We start from the raw sequence: 19816 nt of genomic DNA, 5'->3' as shown, positions 1-19816 counted from the left end.
CTTATTTGTTTAAAGTAAATGCCCAGTGTTTGCATAGTTCTATGAAATATGACTTATAATAAATTACAATATGAGTGAAATAGTTTTTACTTCCAAAAAGTTGTATTGAAGTATGTTAAAAAGCAGCTTTTCTGTGTTTGAATGGTGTGGTCGTACTCCAACAACAGAATGGTGTGGTCGTATACCAGTCAATTAAAATATTCAACAGCTGATTGGCCAGCTCTGCCAATATGTCAACATCATGTCATGGTATATGAGGAAATAGCAAGCATTTTTTAAACACTGTTTGAGGTGGGGCTTTTTTTCTCTAATTTATGCTTTGGCCAGAAATATGAGTGAGTATACAATGAGTCATCAACATTATATGGGTGTGAGTTAATACAATATTAACTTTTAAAAATGAGATTTTAACTTTATAGTTACTTTTGAGGTCAGATGTTTTTATCTCAATATCAAATCAATTCTGGTTAACAATTAAGTACCTGTGATTGTTTTCAATTAAAATGCTAAAAAATAAACAATAGCACAGCCGAGAGCTGCCCAGTGACACGAGCCCACCAGACGAGCTAAACTACTTTTATGCTCGCTTCAAGGCAAATAACACTGAAACATGGGGGCCGCACCCAGGCTCTGTCGCAACCGGCCACAACCGGGAGGTCCGTGGGGCGACGCACAATTGGCCTATTGTCGTCCGGGTTAGGGAGGGTTTGGCCAGTAGGGATATCCTTGTCTCATCGCGCACCAGCGACTCCTGTGGCAGGCCAGGCACAGTACACACTAACCAAGGTCACCAGAACGGTGTGTTCTTAACTGAAGAGCGGTGTGTTCTTAACTTTTGTTAACTGTTGTTCAATGGTGAAAAGGTATTGGTATGCCAAAGCTATTAGTCAAGGATTCCATCTGGCCGTATTTGATTACCTTCTCTCCTCTGTTTGAACCCCTATCCTCAATTATCTTAAGGGCCTGTCTGACTGAATGGTATTCACTAAAAACTCCAAACTGGATACAGGCTTTATTATCCAGTTATGAATGAGACATGGGTTCATGTTCATTCAAAGTTTAGTGCTTTCTTAAAGGGCAATTCCGCCCCTTTTCAACTTCATGTTCATTATCTCCAGCACCATACCAGAGTCTAATTACTGTATGTGAAAACGGCACATTTATATGATCTGCGGTTAAAAGATAAGAAGAAAGGTCCTATAAAATGCTCTGTGACATCACAGTGTAGGATTAAAAGTAGTGGTTGGAAGCTAAATTATTTTCCAATCGTTTGGTTCTGAAATAATACAATCTGTTCTGTTCAACTGTTCCGACCAGCAAAATTAAGGTCTGAACCGGTTCAAACCCCAAAAAAGTAACGGTGTACAATTGATTTTTGAAATATTTAGCTCAACATTAAATTACTACACCAATCAGTGCGGATAGAGCAGCTTGCTATGGAGGGGGCAAGCCATAGTTATTTACATGCAAAGTACAGACAAGTGTAGGGCATGAGATGTGACTGAAATTTTGTGGGTTGGGAGAGAGTGAGAGAGGGTGGAGGAGGAAGCTTAGTTTGAAGCATTTATACCTACGGAGGAGCAGCTTCTATGAAGGAACGTTGACTTTCTTTGAACTTCCGAGAGTTAGCTTAACGTTGGACCAGAATGAAAATAAAAACTCGTGAAAGCTGATAACTATAGTATCCTTAACTAGCATTGAAAAAGTGAATCCATTCTGAATCCATTCTTCTCTAATTAAAAATCTCTCTCCCTAATTTCTGAATCACACTTGTACTGTCAGTAGGCTACAATGGCCTATGCTTCGGAGGGGGAGGGGAAGGTATCCTACACACACCCCTTTCTAGGGAGTATTTCCTAGCCACCGTGCTTCTACACCTGCATTGCTTGCTGTTTGGGGTTTTAGACTGGGTTTCTGTACAGCACTTTGAGATATCAGCTGATGTAAGAAGGACTATATAAATACATTTGATTTGATTTGACACACACACACACACACACACTGGCAAAGATTATCAGCTGGCAGGCAGACACTGGAATAAGTTTCTAAGTGACAGAGTGAGGGTGTCACGCCCTGACCTTAGGGTTCTTTGTTTTCTTTATTGTTTTGGTTAGGTCAGGGTGTGACATGGGTGATGTATGTGTTTTTGTACTGTCTAAGGGTTTTGTAGGTTTATGGGGTTGTTTACTATCTAGGTGTTTATGTATGTCTATGGTTGCCTAGATTGGTTCTCAATTAGAGGCAGCTGTTTATCGTTGTCTCTAATTGGGAACCATATTTACGCAGCCATCTTCTTTGGGTATTTCGTGGGTTATTGTCTATGTCTATGTCTAGTTGCCTGTGTCTGCACTTTTGTATGATAGCTTCACGTTTGTTTTGTTATTTTGTACAGTTTGTTTAGTGTCCGTCTTTATTAAAACTATAATGTATTCACATCACGCTGCGCTTTGGTCTCCTCACTTCGACGAACATGACAGAATAACCCACCAACAAAGGACCAAGCAGCGTGGTAAAAGGCAGAAGCAGCGATCGCAGGACTCATGGACTTGGGAGGAAATTCTGGATGGCGGAGGACCCTGGGCACAACCAGGGGAATATCGCCGCCCCAAGGCAGAGCTGGAGGCAGCGAAAGCAGAGAGGCGCCGGTATGAGGAGGCAGCACGGCAGTGCGGCTGGAAGCCCGAGAGGCAGCCCCAAAAATGTATTGGGGGGAGGCACTTGGAGCAGTTGGCGAAGTTGACTGCTGGTGACTCTGAGATTGTCGAGGAGTTATTGGACAGATTGAAGGAGAGTGAACGGAGGGGAGATTATGAGACATTAGAGGAGTTGACGAAATTGGAGGAGAGTGAAGAGAGAGAGCTGGTGGTTTGGCGTAGTATGCACGGCATTCACCCTGAGGAGCGTGTTAGCTGTTCGATGCCACCTGTGTCAGTTCCTCGTACTCAGCCTGAAACTTGTGTTAAAGTTCCGGAAGATTTGATGCCGGCTATACACACCAGGTCTCCAGTACACCTTCACAACCTGGTGTGTCTTGTTCCTGCTTCTCGCACTCATCCTGAGGTGCATGTTCTCAGCCCGGTACCACCAGTACCAGTACCACGCACCAGGCTTCCTGTGCATCTCCAGAGCCCTGTATGCCCTGTACCTCCTACCCTCACTCACCCTGAGGTACGTGTCTTCAGCCCGGTACCACCAGTGCCGGCACCACGCACCAGGCCACCAGTGCACCTCCAGGGTCCAGTACTCCCTGTTCCTGCTCCTCGCACTTGCCCTGAGGTGCGTGTCCCCAGCCCGGCACCACGCACCAGGCCATCAGTGCGCCTCCAGGGTCCAGTACTCCCTGTTCCTGCTCCTCGCACTCGCCCGGAGGTGCGTGTCCCCAGCCCGGTACCACCAGTGCCGGCACCATGCACCAGGCCTATAGTGCGCCTCGGCAGTCTAGTACGCCCTGTTCCTTCTCCCCGCACTCGCCCTGAGGTGCATGTCTCCAGCCCGGTACCACCAGTGCCTGCACCACACACCGACGGGGCGCAGTCCAGAACCTACCAGTCTGTCTTTATTAAAACTATAATGTATTCACATCACGCTGCGCTTGGTCTCCTCACTTCGATGAACGTGACAGAGGGCTTTGCAGAGGCGCTTTGTTACATTTGTTGTAGGACTAAAAATGCCCGGAACGTAAAATAACACTATTAACTGGTTCCCATACTTTTAAAATAATGGTTCTGTTCCAGAACAGTATAGATGGGTTTCCAATCTCTCCAAAAGAATGTGGTGATCAATGGTATCAAAAGCAGCACTAAGGTCTAGGAGCACGAGGGCAGATGCAGAGACTCGGTCTGATGCCATTAAAAGGTAATTTACCACCTTCACAAGTGCAGTCTCAGTGCTATGATGGGGTCTAAAACCAGACAGAAGCATTTTGTATACATTGTTTGTCTTCAGGAAGGCAGTGAGTTGCTGCGCAACAGCTTTTTCTAAAAAATGTCAGAGGAATGGAAGATTCGATATAGGCTGATAGTTTTTAAAATATTTTCTGGGTCAAGGTTTGGCTTTTTCAAGAGAGGCTTTATTACTGCCACTTTTAGTGAGTTTGGTGCACATCCAGTGGATAGAGAGGCATTTATTATATTCAACATAGGAGGGCCAAGCACAGGAAGCAGCTCTTTCAGTAGTTTAGTTGGAATAGGGTTCAGTATGCAGCTTGAAGGTTTAGAGGTCATGATTATTTCATCATTGTGTCAAGAGATATAGTACTAAAACAATTGAGTGTCTCTCTTGATCCTAGGTCCGCAAAGTCAGATAGTCTTGTGTTCCAAATATGTTCGAGGTGAAGTGCGGAAGAATTGAAGGAATGAATCCGAGACTCGGGCTTATGACCCGTGGAAGCCGAGGCTTCCAGCAAGGCGCGGATTTCATTGGCCTTGTTAGCCGTGATTTTAGTTCTTCAATCGAAGTCGCGAGAATGCTACTCCCCATAGTTGTTTTACCGAAGGTACCAACTGAAAAGGAACACTGCTGTTTGATGCATACAGTGAAAAGGGAGCAACTTCAACGGTGGTGTTATTTGAAAGAGAGACTTTTTTTGGGGTCTGGGTTTGCATATGGGTCAAATGCAAAGCTGACCTTAGATCAGTCTTTAGGCATACCTGGGACAGCTTCATCCTACTCTGAGACCAACTTGTGGACTGGTATTTCTTCCCCACTAGGGGGCATTATGCAGATAAAGAGAGAAGCGCTTCCTCTCGCTCGTTCTGCGGGGACAGGAACGTGATAGTTTCCATGGTAACTCATTTACTGGATCAGGCTCACAGCTTGTATATACAATTTGAGATATTTTTAGTTCCATCTTTGAACACACACACACACACACACACACTGTGCCTGAGTGTGCTGCTGTCTGTCCATCTGTCCATCAAGTCTCTCCAAATAAAATTCATGCAAACGCTTTCAAGCGGCTTCTTGAGTATAACAAGTCCTAGATGATACTGTACATCGACATGAATCATGAAGCAAAGTCTTGTGTCTAAAAATATAAAATTCAATATAAGTAGCATTTCAAATAGTTTTCTTTGACTTTAGTTGACCTGTTGGTGGTGGGGGAAAAGTCTGTGTCTGGGTGAATGTGTTTTCATTATGTAATGCTCATTATTAACACCATTTTAGATTGTCTTATGGTTGGGTGAAGCCAAAGGGAAAAGTTGATATTTGGGTGGACAATAAAGATGGGTTGTTCTATACTATTCTATTCTACCTCACACAGGTAGAATACTACACTAATTACAGTGACCTATAGACATGTGGTTGAATCTGCCTCTGTCTGGTTCTGCAGTGAAATACCTGGTCCCATATCCACAAAGCACCTCAGAGTAGAAGTGCTATAATATTATTCACTATGATCTAAAGGACAAACTGATCCTAGATCAGCACTCCTACTGGGGTCCAAACTGAAGGGTGAAGTTACGACATACAATAGGACCTTGAGACGGGGTTAATGGTTAGGATCCCTAAGTTAAAGAGTTAATCATTTGTAGATGCAATAACCTGCCATCTTCCAGGCTGCCATTATTCTTCTGACAAGGTCACATTGTCCACAAAGTGTTCATGACAGGGTCAACGGCCTGGTTCGTTCAAGTTTAAACTTCCTAAAGACCAGTGATGGAGTTTACACTAAAATGATCCCTTTCCATAAATGAGGTTAAAATAAGGAATGAAGAGAGAGTGATTGAGAGAGAGAGAGAAAGAGTGTGTGTGTTTAAATCATGATCATTCTTAAATCTATGTGGAAATTAGTATTCTTAAAGAGGATTGAGGATAGGTTAGTATCCATTATGAATATGACTGGTGAGAGATATTGACAGAGATTTCATCCTAATATGAATAAGGCTGCACAGAATAGACCAAGTGACTTTCCTTCATAAATATTTGAAGTTACAGAGAACAAAGTCCATTGTCACGCAATGGATTCAATCTACTTTATGAAGGCCGATAATCGTAAAACATTAAATAATGGGGACTCCGCCCCTCCATTCTATGTTACCATGGCAAAAAGTGCAGACGTCACGATCGAAAGGAACACTGTATATAAGTATTGGACCTTTTAATGAGACGCGGAGCTTGGATGCGTGTCCGGTAGGAGTGACACGTGTGGATAAGGGCGCATCCAGGGGCAATACATTTTTCAATTCGTTTTAAAGTAAATTGGGATTTGATTGTTCAATAAGTTTTTTTTCCTCCACAAACTGCAAACATGGGACGTGGAGTAAGTGCGCTTTTTCTTTCCATCTTCACATTCCAGCTCCATGAAATGCTAATGTAGCCTAATTTACGCAATTCTTAATTGTAGGCTACTTGTCAAAAGTGGTATTGATTTAAAAAATATATATAATACAGTCGAAGTTGTTTTCAAATTATCACATGTACGTAGTTGGCCGCATTTTTCTTTTTCAAAATGCCTGCGCTGGGAGCGTGACTTCCGCATTTTGTACGCTGAACAAAAGTTACTTTCATAACGTGTATTGATCGAGTGTCAATTAGCGTTAAAAATGTGTTGTTTTTAACATTGATACTGAATATCCACAGGTTGGTTAGGTTGGATCTAGTCGCCAAGGAGAAAAGCTTGTAAGCGCTACGATGATAGAATTGGCGGTGTAAGATACGTTTGAAGATTGATACAATGTTTATTTTCATCAAAGTAAACTGACGCCAAGGTGGCTACAAATGTAGCGTGGTCTGTTTAAATTCGAGTTGCGGGAAGTGGAGGCAGACATACTATCTTGTGACTTGTGTTACTTTGAGATACACGGCCATACAGAGTCTGTAGTCCACTTCTGAATATAAGTGATGGTCTTTCATGGTGACTTGTAACCCGCTTGGCTGGATTTTGTTCATCAATGAGAAATATAGGAAATGTTCAGGTTAGTTGCGACTGTAGGCTGTTGCGAAAGTCTGTTCTTCATAAATTGAATAATAACCGTAGTCCACCCCAATCACAATATTAACCATGCGCCAAAGTCGTTAGTGTTTATTTTTTTTGTCATGCTCGTTGAAAGAATATCGTTTTTATGTAGATGACCTACATTGGAATAATTCACTTTGGCTGCTTAAAAGGATAGTTCTGGATTTGAGCAGGATGCCCTTATCTACTTCCCCAGAGTTAGACGAACTCGTGGATCACATTTTTATGTCTACGTTCAGTTTGGAGGAAATTTCCAACTAGCGTTAGCGCAATGACTTGAAGTATATGGGAACACGCTAACTCTAGTTAGCATTGGCTCACGAAAATACCTCGTAAGTTTCGTAATACTGGACGCAGAGACCCAACAATGGTATCCACGAGGTCATCTGACTCTGGGGGAAAATACCGAACTGTTCCTTAATAACATTTGAGCAACTGCAAAATCTCGTTAAAAAAATAAATGTATTCCACATAAGGCTTAATTGTTGCATATGGTTGTGTATGACATTTCTTGTGTAGCCTACATTCTGCGAATGTTCAGATAGGCCTACACTGTGTCTTTGGGAAGACCTATATCAACTACAGCCCTCATGTATTAATGAAAGTCACTGCTTTTAAAAAACAATAGTTTTATTACATTTGAATCAACTATTGGGGTGATTTTTATTTGATGTTTTATATATATTTTACAGCTACCTACCTGTGACTCCTGTATTAGGGTACTGTATGGCAGACTGGTGGGATATCGGGGAGGTTAATAGCATCATATAAAAGGCTAGCCACTCCCTGCTGGGCAACGGATCACACGGGCACAGTGATAAATGATGTATTCACAGCTACAGTAAGAGAGGGGTGACTAGAGAGACAGATTGGTTCTATGATGTGAATGCAGAGCAGCAAACCTCCATGTTTTGGATTCTTTCCCTGTATGGTGGTGAACACTCTGCTCCCACCCCTCCTGTCCTCTTCTCAGCGCTCCGGTCCAGTACACGCACAGATGCTTGGACAGCCGGACTAATGATTTCCAGGAGACCACAGAGAGAGAGGGGGGTGAGGGTGGCATAGGGCTGGAGGGACCAAAGGGTTGGTTAGAGTGGTGAGGTGTATATGGAAGGGAGACCGCTGTGAAGATGAGGCACCAGTTGCTGCATTGTCATCATTGTTCATAGGCTCCTGTTCAGGGGGAGCTGGCAGATTTTTTTTTTCTGAACTGATTGAGTGGCAGATGGAGAAAAAAAATCTGTTTTTCTGTAATGAAATGGAAAATCAAGAGGTATGATAGTATTCAACTGCTCACTGTCAACAAATTGAAACGCCCAAAAGTTCCTTCCTGAAATGGAATACTATGGCTATTGTTTCCATCTCTCAAAATAAACTGCGATCTGAAAACAAGGCTTTTTTCCTGTAACGTTATTAGGGCGCATTCTTTCTTTGTTATTCCACTTCTTTTCTCGCCATCTTTCATCAAGGGGGCGGGGGGGTCATTTGTTTTAAAGATTCCACCACTTGAGTGTGGTGGAAAGTGGCTTGTGGAAAATCTCCACTGTAAACAAATGAGGCCTAGAACATGTCCAAAACAAGGCCTTTTTATATGGTGAAGTAATTGGGGAATTATTTTATTTCTCTCCAGTGTTCCATCTCTGAGCTACTATCAGGTTGTGGCCTCAGCTGACCATTATTTCCCCCCGGGGGTCCACTGTGGAACCATGAGACCTGCTCTCTAGCGCTCTTTAAAAAGAAAAAATGCTCTCTCTCTCTACTGAGGATTTCACATTCTTTCCGCTCGACAGTCACTATGTATTAGGCATCCCTTTTGTCACACGCCACCCCATCTCTGTGACAGAGAACACATCTCACCCCCACTGCCCCTTTCTCTCTCCTGCTCGATCTCCCTCTGCTCGTTTGGCTTAGCTGCCACACGAGAGTACCACACATTATTACACCTTCTGTTTCCTCCACTGTAATTTCTATTCCAACTGCCAAGGGAATTGTAAAAAAAAAAAAAAGTTTGTCCCATAGGCCTACTCACAATAGGCATTTCGCAATAGCCACGTGCGTTCTGTTCTAACCTGCATTTCAGACTAGTGCAATAAAGGAAGTTGCATCCCATTTGATTCGTATTCTGCTTTTAACTGTGGTTCCTGGGGTCTTAAGGAGAAACCCAGGCATTCACCATCATTTGTTCTGTGGGAAAACTGACTCTTCCAGTGGACGTGGTGGGAGTTTTAAATGCGTTTTCTTGTGAATAAATGAACTTTTTTCTAAACTGGAGAGAAAAGGGGAGGAGAGTAACACGTGACTCGGTCCATTCAGATATCCGAGAGGTGTGGTTATGTCGCCTGTAGCAACGGGGCAAAGTCCCAGGGCGAGGAGGAGCCAATATGCTTGAGTGAGCAGCTTTTGTATTTGGCACACGTACAGGAACAGAAGCAGGAATGGTGTTCACGGGAATTCGACCCTGGCTGTAAAATATGCACCCGCTCCACCGTCTTTTATGAACTTTTGTTGATCTGGCGGTGGTGTTGTTTTAGCGTAAAAGTGAGAGGCCCCTCGTCTCACTGAGGCTCTGTTCTGTCTATCGCTGTTGTTTTTGAGGACAGTTGTTCTTTCAAACTTTCTGTCCTCTTGGAAAGATGTCTTGCCGGCTTCACCCCCTTCTCCACCCACCCTGCGTTCTTGCACTCTCTTTCACAGTTGTTTCTCTTTCTGTCCCAGACTAATTACACTCACTCCCATATTCAACGTTCATGAGAACAACGATTATGCAGTTCAGAGTAATATATTCAACTATTGGAGAAATGGTATGCAGCCATGTTTACCACAGTGGTGTTGCTCCCACTCCCAGATCAAACCATTACAGTAATCCCATATAAGAATGCGGTAAGCCTGTTATCTTAAGTGTTTTGCTAAGAGGGTCTGAATAAATTCAATGACTGTACAGTTTGTCCAAAATAAAGTCACTCTAAAGATATATTTCTCTGCCCCATTTTTTTTTTTTAAATTCTTGTTTTTACATGGTTCTCTATGGAGGTGCAAAGCCTCATTTGTTCTCAGGCTTGTAGTGGGACAACTGTTGTTTTTGCATGATTGGTCTTGAGAGATTCCACACAATAGTTGACATCCACACTTTTTTTTTCCTGTTTTCAGTGCAGTAGCTTCCTGTTTCGTTTGAGAGACAGCTGAGTAATACTTCCAAAACAGCATCCTCCCTTCCTTGCTTCATTGTGGTAATAACGGATGTGTGCACTATTGGGAAAGTAAAAGGGATATTTCTAAATAGTATTAGTGGGGGGGTGCATTTCCAAGAAGGGCAAGTCTGTGTTTGGGTCAAATCAAGAGAAGCATGTAGAGCTCTCTTCCCCCACAGCCAAAACACTTCTGAACCTGAATAATTTATGCTCGCTAACTGCCTTACCGATGTTTATCTGGTACTGTGCATTATCCTGTTGCCGCAGTGTCCCAACACCCTCCCCTTTTCAGCCGTCTAGCTGACGCATTCTTCAACAGGTCTTTGTCCTCTTCCCAAAAGTGACCGATTTGATAATGGAGAAAGGGAAGAGTGAATGAACAATGTGTCTGCAGAAGGTGAGGTGCCAGGGTTATTTTGGACTCACAATGAGATGACTCCAGAGGAAGAAAGTTCTGTGTGTATTCAAGACAACCGAGCCAATGGTGTGCACCTTTCCCCTCTGGGGAGTTCATTTTGCCCCTATTTTGGACAAAGTATTGTGACAGGGCCTAATAGTCTCACATTCCTGGATTGCAGTGGAGTATGTTGAAATGACTCTCAGCCCCACCCCTCCCACAGCTCTCCTTATTGACGCAGTTGTGCAAAGTGACGGTCTGTGACATGATTGTTCATTAAGCATTCCTCATTAACTTCAGATGCCATTTTCAAACATCTGAGTTTCTTCTGCTGAGTAGTGAAAGTAATTGTGCTATCTAGCACAGGTCGTAGACTCTAAAAGGTGAAAGCCTACCAGGTGATAGTTGTGGCTGTCCCTTTTGGACTGTCTTTGTACTTGTTGCACCATACCTGTCTAGGTCACGTTTGTTTTGTAAATGATAACTGGGCTTACGTTCAGTAGAACAATGCTACATCAATAACCCACATTTACATTTACATTTAAGTCATTTAGCAGACGCTCTTATCCAGAGCGACTTACAAATTGGTGCCATTTCATTTGTAATGGAAAAGTAGCATTTTTATCCTTTATTCAAATGAGCGAGTCTCTCATTGACTCAATGAATTACCTTTCAAGAGTTGGTCCCCCAGACTTGGGTTTTATTCATACCTCGGAAACACTATGGGAAACTAAGCAGATTCTGCATCAGGGGCTTGAGTTGGGTGAAGATTCTATTTTCTCGGGCAGAGCTCTAAAGGGCCTCTTTCTACTTATTTTATTATATGTTAGTATATATTCTTTTCTTCTCTCCTAACAATCTCTTCTTGACCTCCTCTGTAGGAAGGACGGGAACAGTATGAGCTGGCGGCGACCTCTGAGCAGGGAGGCAAGAAGAAGAATGCCAAGGCCATGAAGAAGGAGAGGGACATGGATGAGTTGAAAAAGGAAGTTGATCTGGTGAGTCGGCTTCTCTCACTTTCATTCTCTTTCAGGACCTGGGAAGTTCATCTTTAAATCACAAGTCTTGGTCACTCGTGTGTTGTCACTGACTTGGTGTCAAGCTTGGCGATGCAAGTAATGTACTGTATGTTTCTCTCGACGGTGCGGAAGTGCAGTGCAATACGATTGTCAGTGACATGTTCCTAATCTGTCCCATAGGATGACCATAAACTGACCCTGGATGAGCTCAACCGCAAATACGGCACCGACCTTAGTAGGGTAAGTCTGGAGCTTCACTCATTTTCATTTCAGTTGGCGATTCATTAATCTCCCCTTCATTAATCTCCCCTGCACTGTTTTCTGTTAACAAATTAGTTGTTTATCGACCACAGCTGGAAGGCAATTCAGCTCGGTTCTCCTCAATTTGAGTAGTTTCAATTATTGAATAGAAAAATTAAGTCAAGTGATGGACTTCAAAGTTCTGCACAAGTTATGGGTTTCGGACTCTTGGGATCTCTTCCAATTATTAAACCGTGGAAGAAGGGGGTCATCAGGCTTGGATGTGACAAATATCCAAGGCAATACGACAGCTGCTTATATATCCCTCTTTTACATCCATACAAATGGACTCTTGATCATGATTGGGAGATCAAGGGGAATAGTAGATTACCGCCTCCAAACCTAGCAGCGCAGCCGAGTGGTCCTTTTGAATAATTCACAAGCAGCAGGCTCATGGCACCTCAACCCAGATTTAGGATGCGCTCAATCTCAGCAGAGTAGATTGCACTGTTTTCATTGTTTGCAGCGAGTTGCCTGGCAACTGTCAGCACTTCGACTCTCTCCAGAGCCCCATTGACTTGTTTCTCTGCCTTATGTGAAATTAGAGTTATGACTTGGCCCTGCAGTGTCTCTGTCTGCCACTGACAGACCTTGTAGAGAGATATTATTGTGTTGACAATTGGCTTCCTCTCTCCTTATCACGTGCCGTGAGAGAGAATCTCAAGAATGGAGGGGGGGTACCTAGATATGCCCGACTATAGCAACATACTTGATTTAAAAAAGCAAGGGTCGATAATGGTATACCCTTAAAAGGTTGGGTGGGAGGGAAGCACCCATTTATTTTAAAATAAAGTATCCTCCTACAGCATCTTAATTTGAGGTCTCGACATGTAAAGTAACACAACCAATTTTGTATTTCCTCAGGGGTTATCCAGTGCTAAGGCTGCTGAGAACCTTGCCCGTGATGGCCCCAATTCCCTGACCCCTCCTCCCACTACCCCTGAGTGGGTGAAGTTCTGCAAGCAGATGTTTGGCGGGTTCTCCATGCTGCTGTGGACTGGCGCTCTCCTCTGCTTCCTGGCCTACGGAATCCAGGCAGCCATGGAGGATGAGCCGGCCAATGATAACGTAAGATTCCAAGATGAAGAATGTTGATTTTATTGACATTGTGATGGAATTGAAAGCAGATGATGCTTGGGTTTTGTAGTTCTTTTGCACTGGTGTTTGTGCGGGGGAGTTAACTTAATTTTAACACGTTCTGCATCTTTGTCCCACACAGTTGTACCTGGGTGTTGTACTCTCTGCTGTTGTCATTGTTACTGGCTGTTTCTCATACTACCAAGAGGCCAAGAGCTCAAAGATCATGGACTCCTTCAAGAACCTGGTCCCACAGGTACTGGCTGTTTTAGAAACACTTCTTTTTGAAGGTGTTTTCTTTTCCTTTATTGTTACATTTAAAGATGAATCTGGTTGTGTCCTCTACCTTGTAGCAAGCCCTGGTTGTCCGTGACGGTGAGAAGATGAACATCAACGCTCAACAAGTGGTGGTTGGAGATCTGGTGGAGGTGAAAGGTGGAGATAGGATTCCCGCCGATTTGAGAATCATCTCTGCCAGCGGTTGCAAAGTGGGTACTTTAAAATCCCCTTGCTCCAAATACGTCACATTATGCCCATGTCTGTGCCATTCATTATTGTATTAATCTAATTCCCTCCCCACTTAGGTGGACAACTCCTCCCTCACTGGTGAATCTGAGCCCCAGACCCGTACTCCGGACTACTCCAATGACAACCCCCTGGAGACGAGGAACATTGCCTTCTTCTCTACCAACTGTGTTGAAGGTACTTTGCTCAGATGAGAAACAAACCAAATAAAAACAAATTCTGCCCAGGGACCACAGATTAAAAAAAATAAAAAAGCAATCTAGCTAAATCTGGTGCAAGGGCATGAATCAATGTCAACTGCTGTTAAACAGTAGTCAATATGATGGCATGATTGTTAAATGAAATCTGCATGTTATTTCCTGCAGGAACTGCCAGAGGTATTGTCATCAACACTGGTGACCGCACTGTTATGGGTCGTATTGCTACCCTCGCCTCTGGCCTAGAAGTCGGACGTACCCCAATCTCTATTGAAATTGAGCACTTCATCCACATCATCACCGGTGTGGCCGTCTTCCTGGGCATGTCTTTCTTTGTTCTGTCCCTCATCCTCGGATACTCTTGGCTGGAAGCTGTCATCTTCCTCATCGGAATCATTGTCGCTAACGTGCCTGAGGGTCTCCTGGCCACTGTAACTGTGAGTACGGTCTTTCGGGAGTGCCCCCCAAACACTTCACATATGGCTCCAGAAACCAGTACATTGCCAATTTTGTTCGACAGACATGTTGAGTGGCTTTTGGCTTTCTCCGTAGGTGTGTTTAACTCTGACTGCCAAGCGTATGGCCAAGAAGAACTGCCTGGTGAAGAATCTCGAAGCTGTTGAGACTTTGGGCTCCACCTCCACCATTTGCTCTGACAAGACCGGAACCCTGACTCAGAACAGAATGACCGTGGCTCACATGTGGTTCGACAACCAGATCCATGAGGCTGACACCACAGAGAACCAGAGTGGTACCTCCTTTGACAGGAGCTCTGCCACCTGGGCTGCCCTGGCTAGAGTCGCTGGCCTGTGTAACCGTGCCGTCTTCCTGGCAGAACAGAGCGGTATTCCTATCCTTAAAGTAAGTGTCTCATTTCCCCAGAGTGAATTGACAACAGTATACACATGGAGCTATCGACAGGAGTTCAGCATATAAAGATGCTGAAAAGGCTCAACAGGGGTGTCTTTCACCTTATGTAATTCCTCTCCTGTTGCCTGAATGCCTCATATTGCCTCAGCCCTCGCAATCCCCTGGAATATAACCTCTCCTTCCGTTAATCATCTCACCTTGGACTAGCTGTGATTACCACACTTAATTTCACCCCTTATTTTCAGTTTCTCTGTCACTGTCTGAGCCTGGTAGAAGACAAAATCTACAAAGATTTCCTTTACATTAAATCTGTTTAAATTGATGGAGGGCATTTTAATGTCTTAGGCCACATAAGGATATACCAGGTCCTCGGAAGTGCTAGTGTGTGAAAGAATGTGCGGCATACCACGTCCACTTCATCTGCCTACTCGTTTCCCTCTCACAGAGAGATGTGGCTGGTGATGCCTCAGAGTCTGCCCTGCTGAAGTGTATTGAGCTGTGCTGTGGGTCTGTGCAAGGCATGAGAGACCAGTACACTAAGGTTGCTGAGATCCCATTCAACTCCACCAACAAATACCAGGTAGGTCAATGGCACGGTAGCACCATGCAACACGAAATAAGAGGATATATTTGAAAACCCTTCCCTTTAGCACAGAGATCAACATTGTTATCCCTACTCTGGTAATCTGTTTTCAAAATGGCTGCTCCTATAATTTTATCCTTTAGCTCTCAGTTCACCTGAACAAGAATGAGGGTGAGTCCAAGCATCTGCTGGTGATGAAGGGAGCCCCTGAGAGGATTCTGGACCGCTGCTCCACCATTTTGATCCAGGGCAAAGAACAGCCTCTGGATGACGAGATGAAGGACTCTTTCCAGAACGCCTACATGGAACTGGGTGGTCTGGGAGAGCGAGTGCTAGGTAAAAGTCATTTATTTCAGTCATCACTAGCCAATACTACTGTATTTTTTTTCCATCTGTGTTGTCAAATGATCCAATGTGAGGTGTAAAATTGCGCTTTTGCTCCTTTTTTTCAATTCACATTTTCACAATTTTGTATCCGTCTAGGGTTCTGTCATTTCCAGCTCCCTGATGACCAGTTCGCTGAGGGCTTCCAGTTCGATTGTGAAGAGGTGAACTTCCCAACTGAGAATCTGTGCTTCGTTGGACTAATGTCCATGATTGACCCTCCCCGTGCTGCTGTACCTGACGCTGTGGGCAAGTGCAGGAGTGCTGGAATCAAGGTATGGCAATATCATACTAAACACAAGACTCTTCAGTCAATCCACATAGCAGCCACTGTGATCAGACCACTCCTCTTCCCTTCCTTCCCTTAGGTTATCATGGTCACTGGTGATCATCCCATCACTGCTAAAGCCATTGCCAAGGGTGTGGGCATCATTTCTGAAGGAAATGAGACTGTTGAAGACATTGCTGCTCGTCTGAACATTCCAGTCAATGAAGTTGACCCTAGGTAATACAACAAATCTTTAAGTTCTGTTATTGGAAACTACTGTTAAACTCCTGCAGTTTCTCTACATTTTTTAATTTTTGAAGGCCTTCTCCCAAAGATTTCATTCAGGCTTGAATGTCAGGTCCTTTTCATGAGTGCTTATAGACATTGTAGAAATGTCTTCATATCAATGGGATTTTCCATAAATAAGGGGTACATTTTTCCCAGGGATGCCAAGGCCTGTGTGGTCCATGGCGGAGACCTCAAGGACCTGAGCGCTGAACAGTTGGACGACATCCTGAAATATCACACAGAGATTGTGTTTGCCAGAACCTCTCCTCAGCAGAAGCTTATTATTGTGGAGGGCTGCCAGCGCCAGGTAATATTCAGCTCAACTTAAAGACACTAGGCCGATCTCACGAGAGGTAAACAGAGTGACTGTAGCGTAGATAAATTCCTTTAAAATGAAAAATGTGTTGACCAGTTTTCTCTCTCCATAGACTCAAACACCTCTCCTCCTTATCCACAGGGTGCTATTGTAGCTGTGACAGGTGATGGTGTGAATGATTCTCCTGCTCTGAAGAAGGCTGACATCGGTGTTGCTATGGGTATCTCTGGATCGGATGTATCCAAGCAGGCTGCCGACATGATCCTCCTAGATGACAACTTTGCCTCCATCGTGACTGGTGTTGAAGAAGGTAGAAGCAGCATTTCAGTGGATTTAGAATGTTTGGGGTTCCTTCTATTCTGCATTATTTTCACTAACGTTATGCATGTACCTTTCCTAGGCCGTCTGATCTTTGACAACTTGAAGAAGTCCATCGCCTACACCCTGACCAGTAATATCCCAGAAATCACACCCTTCCTCTTCTTCATCATCGCCAACATTCCACTGCCCCTAGGAACCGTCACCATCCTCTGTATCGACTTGGGAACTGACATGGTAAGGAATTTGTATATTTAAGATTTTTTTTTCTTCTAAATCTTTGTTTACCATTTTAGTTTTATTCTAATTGTTGAAATCGTCCTCAACTTTGCAGGTCCCCGCCATCTCCCTGGCCTACGAAGCTGCTGAGAGTGACATCATGAAGAGACAGCCCAGAAACTCCAAAACAGACAAACTGGTGAACGAAAGACTTATCAGCATAGCCTACGGTCAAATCGGTAAGACCGATACAAAGTAAAATACAAAGTATTTTCATTCTTAGATGAAAGATTAACATCTCATACACCTCAAACTGGATTCTAACTTAAGTTGACTGGGTGGTTTTGGGATCAGCTGGAAGTGGAGTATGTGCCAGAAATAGCCTCCATGGTGATAAGAGAAGGGGTCTCTGAGTGATTATGGGATGTCTCTGGCTCAAGAGTTTCACACTTTGGTGATGGAGCCAAAAATAGGTTTAAACCAGAGGTTTCCACGTGAGCGGGACTTTCCTTAAGAGGAAACACTGATATGGACAGCATTCACATACGGTTGCATCATATCATGGGTTGCAAACCTCTCCCACCAACGTGATACTCCTTGGGAATCACTGTAGGGTGGCAGGTAGCCTAGCGGTTAGTGTTGGCCCAGTAACTGAAAGGTCGCTGGTTCGAATACCTGAGCCGACGAGGTGAGAAATCTGTTGCCACCCCCTTGAGCAAGGCAGTTGACCTTAATAAGCTCCAGGAGCACCCTACTACTATGGCTGACCCTGTAAAACAACACATTCTCCTGCACCTATCCGGTGTATGTGACAATCAAACTTTATTTTTTTTAATGGAGATTGTTGGTTTTCTATGTTGCATCAGACAGAATGACATGGATAGAATCTGATACAAATGCAGCCATCTGATCCTGTCTCCCCATCTCTCCACAGGTATGATCCAGGCTTTGGCTGGGTTCTTCACATACTTTGTGATCCTTGCTGAGAACGGGTTCTTACCCTCTAGACTGCTAGGTATTCGTGTGGACTGGGACAACAAATTTTGCAACGACCTGGAGGATAGCTATGGCCAGCAGTGGGTGAGTATGCAGACACCAATGTGCTTTTCATAAGCCTTGTTGATTGTAGATGATTAGCTGACTGTGTTTTGACTGTTTCTCCCTCTGTTGCTGACTGTTTCCCTCAGACTTATGAACAGAGAAAGATTGTGGAGTTCACCTGCCACACAGCATTCTTCGCCAGTATTGTAGTTGTACAGTGGGCTGATTTGATCATCTGTAAGACCAGGAGGAACTCTGTCTTCCAACAAGGAATGAGGTGGGTTCAGTGGCCATTTTGAAGAGCATCGGCTGTTAGTTTTTGTTGTCAAAGAAATGACTGGATTTTAAATGCTGCTTCTGTCCTCCTCAGGAACAAGATTCTCATCTTCGGCCTGTTTGAGGAGACTGCCCTGGCTGCCTTCCTGTCCTACTGTCCTGGGATGGGCATCGCTCTCAGAATGTACCCACTCAAGTAAGTAAAGACCCTTCAGTTAGGTACACTTCATCTCTTACATTTTTTATTTTTTTATTTTTTTTTTTAGTACCAAAAATACTTAACTCTAGGAGGACTTCTATTAAGCTTAGCTATGTGTTGCTTAAAATGTTAAGGTCTGTTCTTGGTGCACTCTGGTCTGGAGCCATTTCAGTTCTGTTATTTTATGTTTTGTTTTTGTTTTCTCCTTAGACCCAGCTGGTGGTTCTGCGCCTTCCCATACTCTCTCCTCATCTTTATTTATGATGAAATCCGAAAACTGATCATCCGACGCAGCCCAGGAGGTGAGGCTAAATCCCTTTAGTTATTACTCGGACTATCTGTAGTACTTGTTCAATTCTTAAGGTCAGTTTGGCTCTCAAAACCACAAGCTTTTCCCTCGTTCTCAGGAAGATAGTAAGGCTGCATATTTAGGTAGCTTTACTATCTGGCAAACAAGCGAAGTCTGTAAATCTTTAGTGCATCTGAAAAATATGCTGCTGCTTAGTCAGTGCAAGACAGTGGACACAGACACGTTTGGGAGTCTAGTCCACTCCATTGACAACTGCTGATGTAAAAAGGGCTTTATAAAATGCATTTGATGTGAGTAAACCGGTATGCTATCAGAGACCATGTTAAAGACGTCGGTCACTTGACTGTCTTCCTCCGTGATCGTCTGAACTACACACGGATCGTTAACATGAGCATTGTTTATGTATGCTACAGCCTTCCTTAGTCCACCTGTTTTACCAGAGGTAATTGATCTCTAAATCCTGTTTTCCATCTTCTCTGGTTTAGGTTGGGTGGAGAGGGAGACGTACTACTAGAAAGCATCCCGTTTGCATCGCTCAAGTTCTTGCATGGTTGTCTTGCTGCTCGGAATTTTAAGTTGTGTAAAATGTGGATGTGTTTTTATATAGGGAATGCTTGATACTAAAACACTGAGATCGAGATGATGAACCAAGACATTTGACAATGTGTGCCTTGTTTCTGGAACAGGACCAATTTTATACATGTTTTTAACAGTAATATAAATAAACTTTCAGTCAGCTCCCACTTTGGTGTGTATGGTTTGTGCATGTGTGCTTGCACGTTTCCTCATTGCAACTTGGAGACTTTCCAGAATAAACACAGAATCAACAGATCTTCAGGTCCTTCTTTTCCTATCCTTCCTGGAGATTCTCTCTACTATCTCAACCATGAGCACTGCTATCAGTGTGCAGTCAACGAACACCAGCTAGTTGTTCACTGTCATCGTAGTACAGAATGTAGACTGTATTTCATGTCACCTTTTGACTCATTCACAACACACACTGTTATCCATCTACTGCCTGACATTAAACACTAGCAAGCCTGTGTCAGAGCAACCTTCTATCAGAAGCACAAGGCAAGACTT

The 19816-nt window shown here is 43.7% G+C and overlaps 1 protein-coding gene across 1 annotated transcript; it reads left to right on the top strand.

Annotated features, from left to right (window-relative positions):
- The first annotated feature begins 6092 nt into the window (after positions 1–6092).
- LOC118378979 (sodium/potassium-transporting ATPase subunit alpha-1) lies at positions 6093–19476 on the top strand. Its single transcript, XM_052517697.1, has 22 exons — positions 6093–6262; positions 11425–11541; positions 11743–11802; positions 12727–12930; positions 13082–13195; positions 13293–13427; positions 13524–13641; positions 13830–14098; positions 14214–14522; positions 14977–15111; positions 15258–15450; positions 15598–15773; positions 15867–16003; positions 16211–16361; positions 16512–16680; positions 16771–16925; positions 17023–17146; positions 17842–17987; positions 18095–18225; positions 18319–18420; positions 18634–18725; positions 19219–19476. The coding sequence occupies exons 1-22, from the start codon at positions 6251–6253 to the stop codon at positions 19245–19247; spliced, it is 3078 nt and encodes a 1025-aa protein (XP_052373657.1). The 5' UTR covers positions 6093–6250; the 3' UTR covers positions 19248–19476.
- Positions 19477–19816: the final 340 nt, after the last annotated feature.

The sequence above is a fragment of the Oncorhynchus keta genome, unplaced genomic scaffold (genome assembly GCF_023373465.1).
Source record: "Oncorhynchus keta strain PuntledgeMale-10-30-2019 unplaced genomic scaffold, Oket_V2 Un_scaffold_938_pilon_pilon, whole genome shotgun sequence".
NCBI classification, from domain to species: Eukaryota; Metazoa; Chordata; class Actinopteri; order Salmoniformes; family Salmonidae; genus Oncorhynchus; species Oncorhynchus keta.
The sequence above is the reverse complement of the archived record's forward strand: the minus strand, read 5'-3'. Positions and strand labels throughout refer to the sequence as shown.

What these genes read in the sequence shown, in the direction of transcription:
- LOC118378979 (XM_052517697.1), top strand. An exon ending in ACGGCACCGACCTTAGTAGG is followed by an intron (nt 11,803 to 12,726) that starts GTAAGTCTGGAG and finishes GTATTTCCTCAG; the next exon opens with GGGTTATCCAGTGCTAAGGC. An exon ending in TCTGGGAGAGCGAGTGCTAG is followed by an intron (nt 15,451 to 15,597) that starts GTAAAAGTCATT and finishes GTATCCGTCTAG; the next exon opens with GGTTCTGTCATTTCCAGCTC.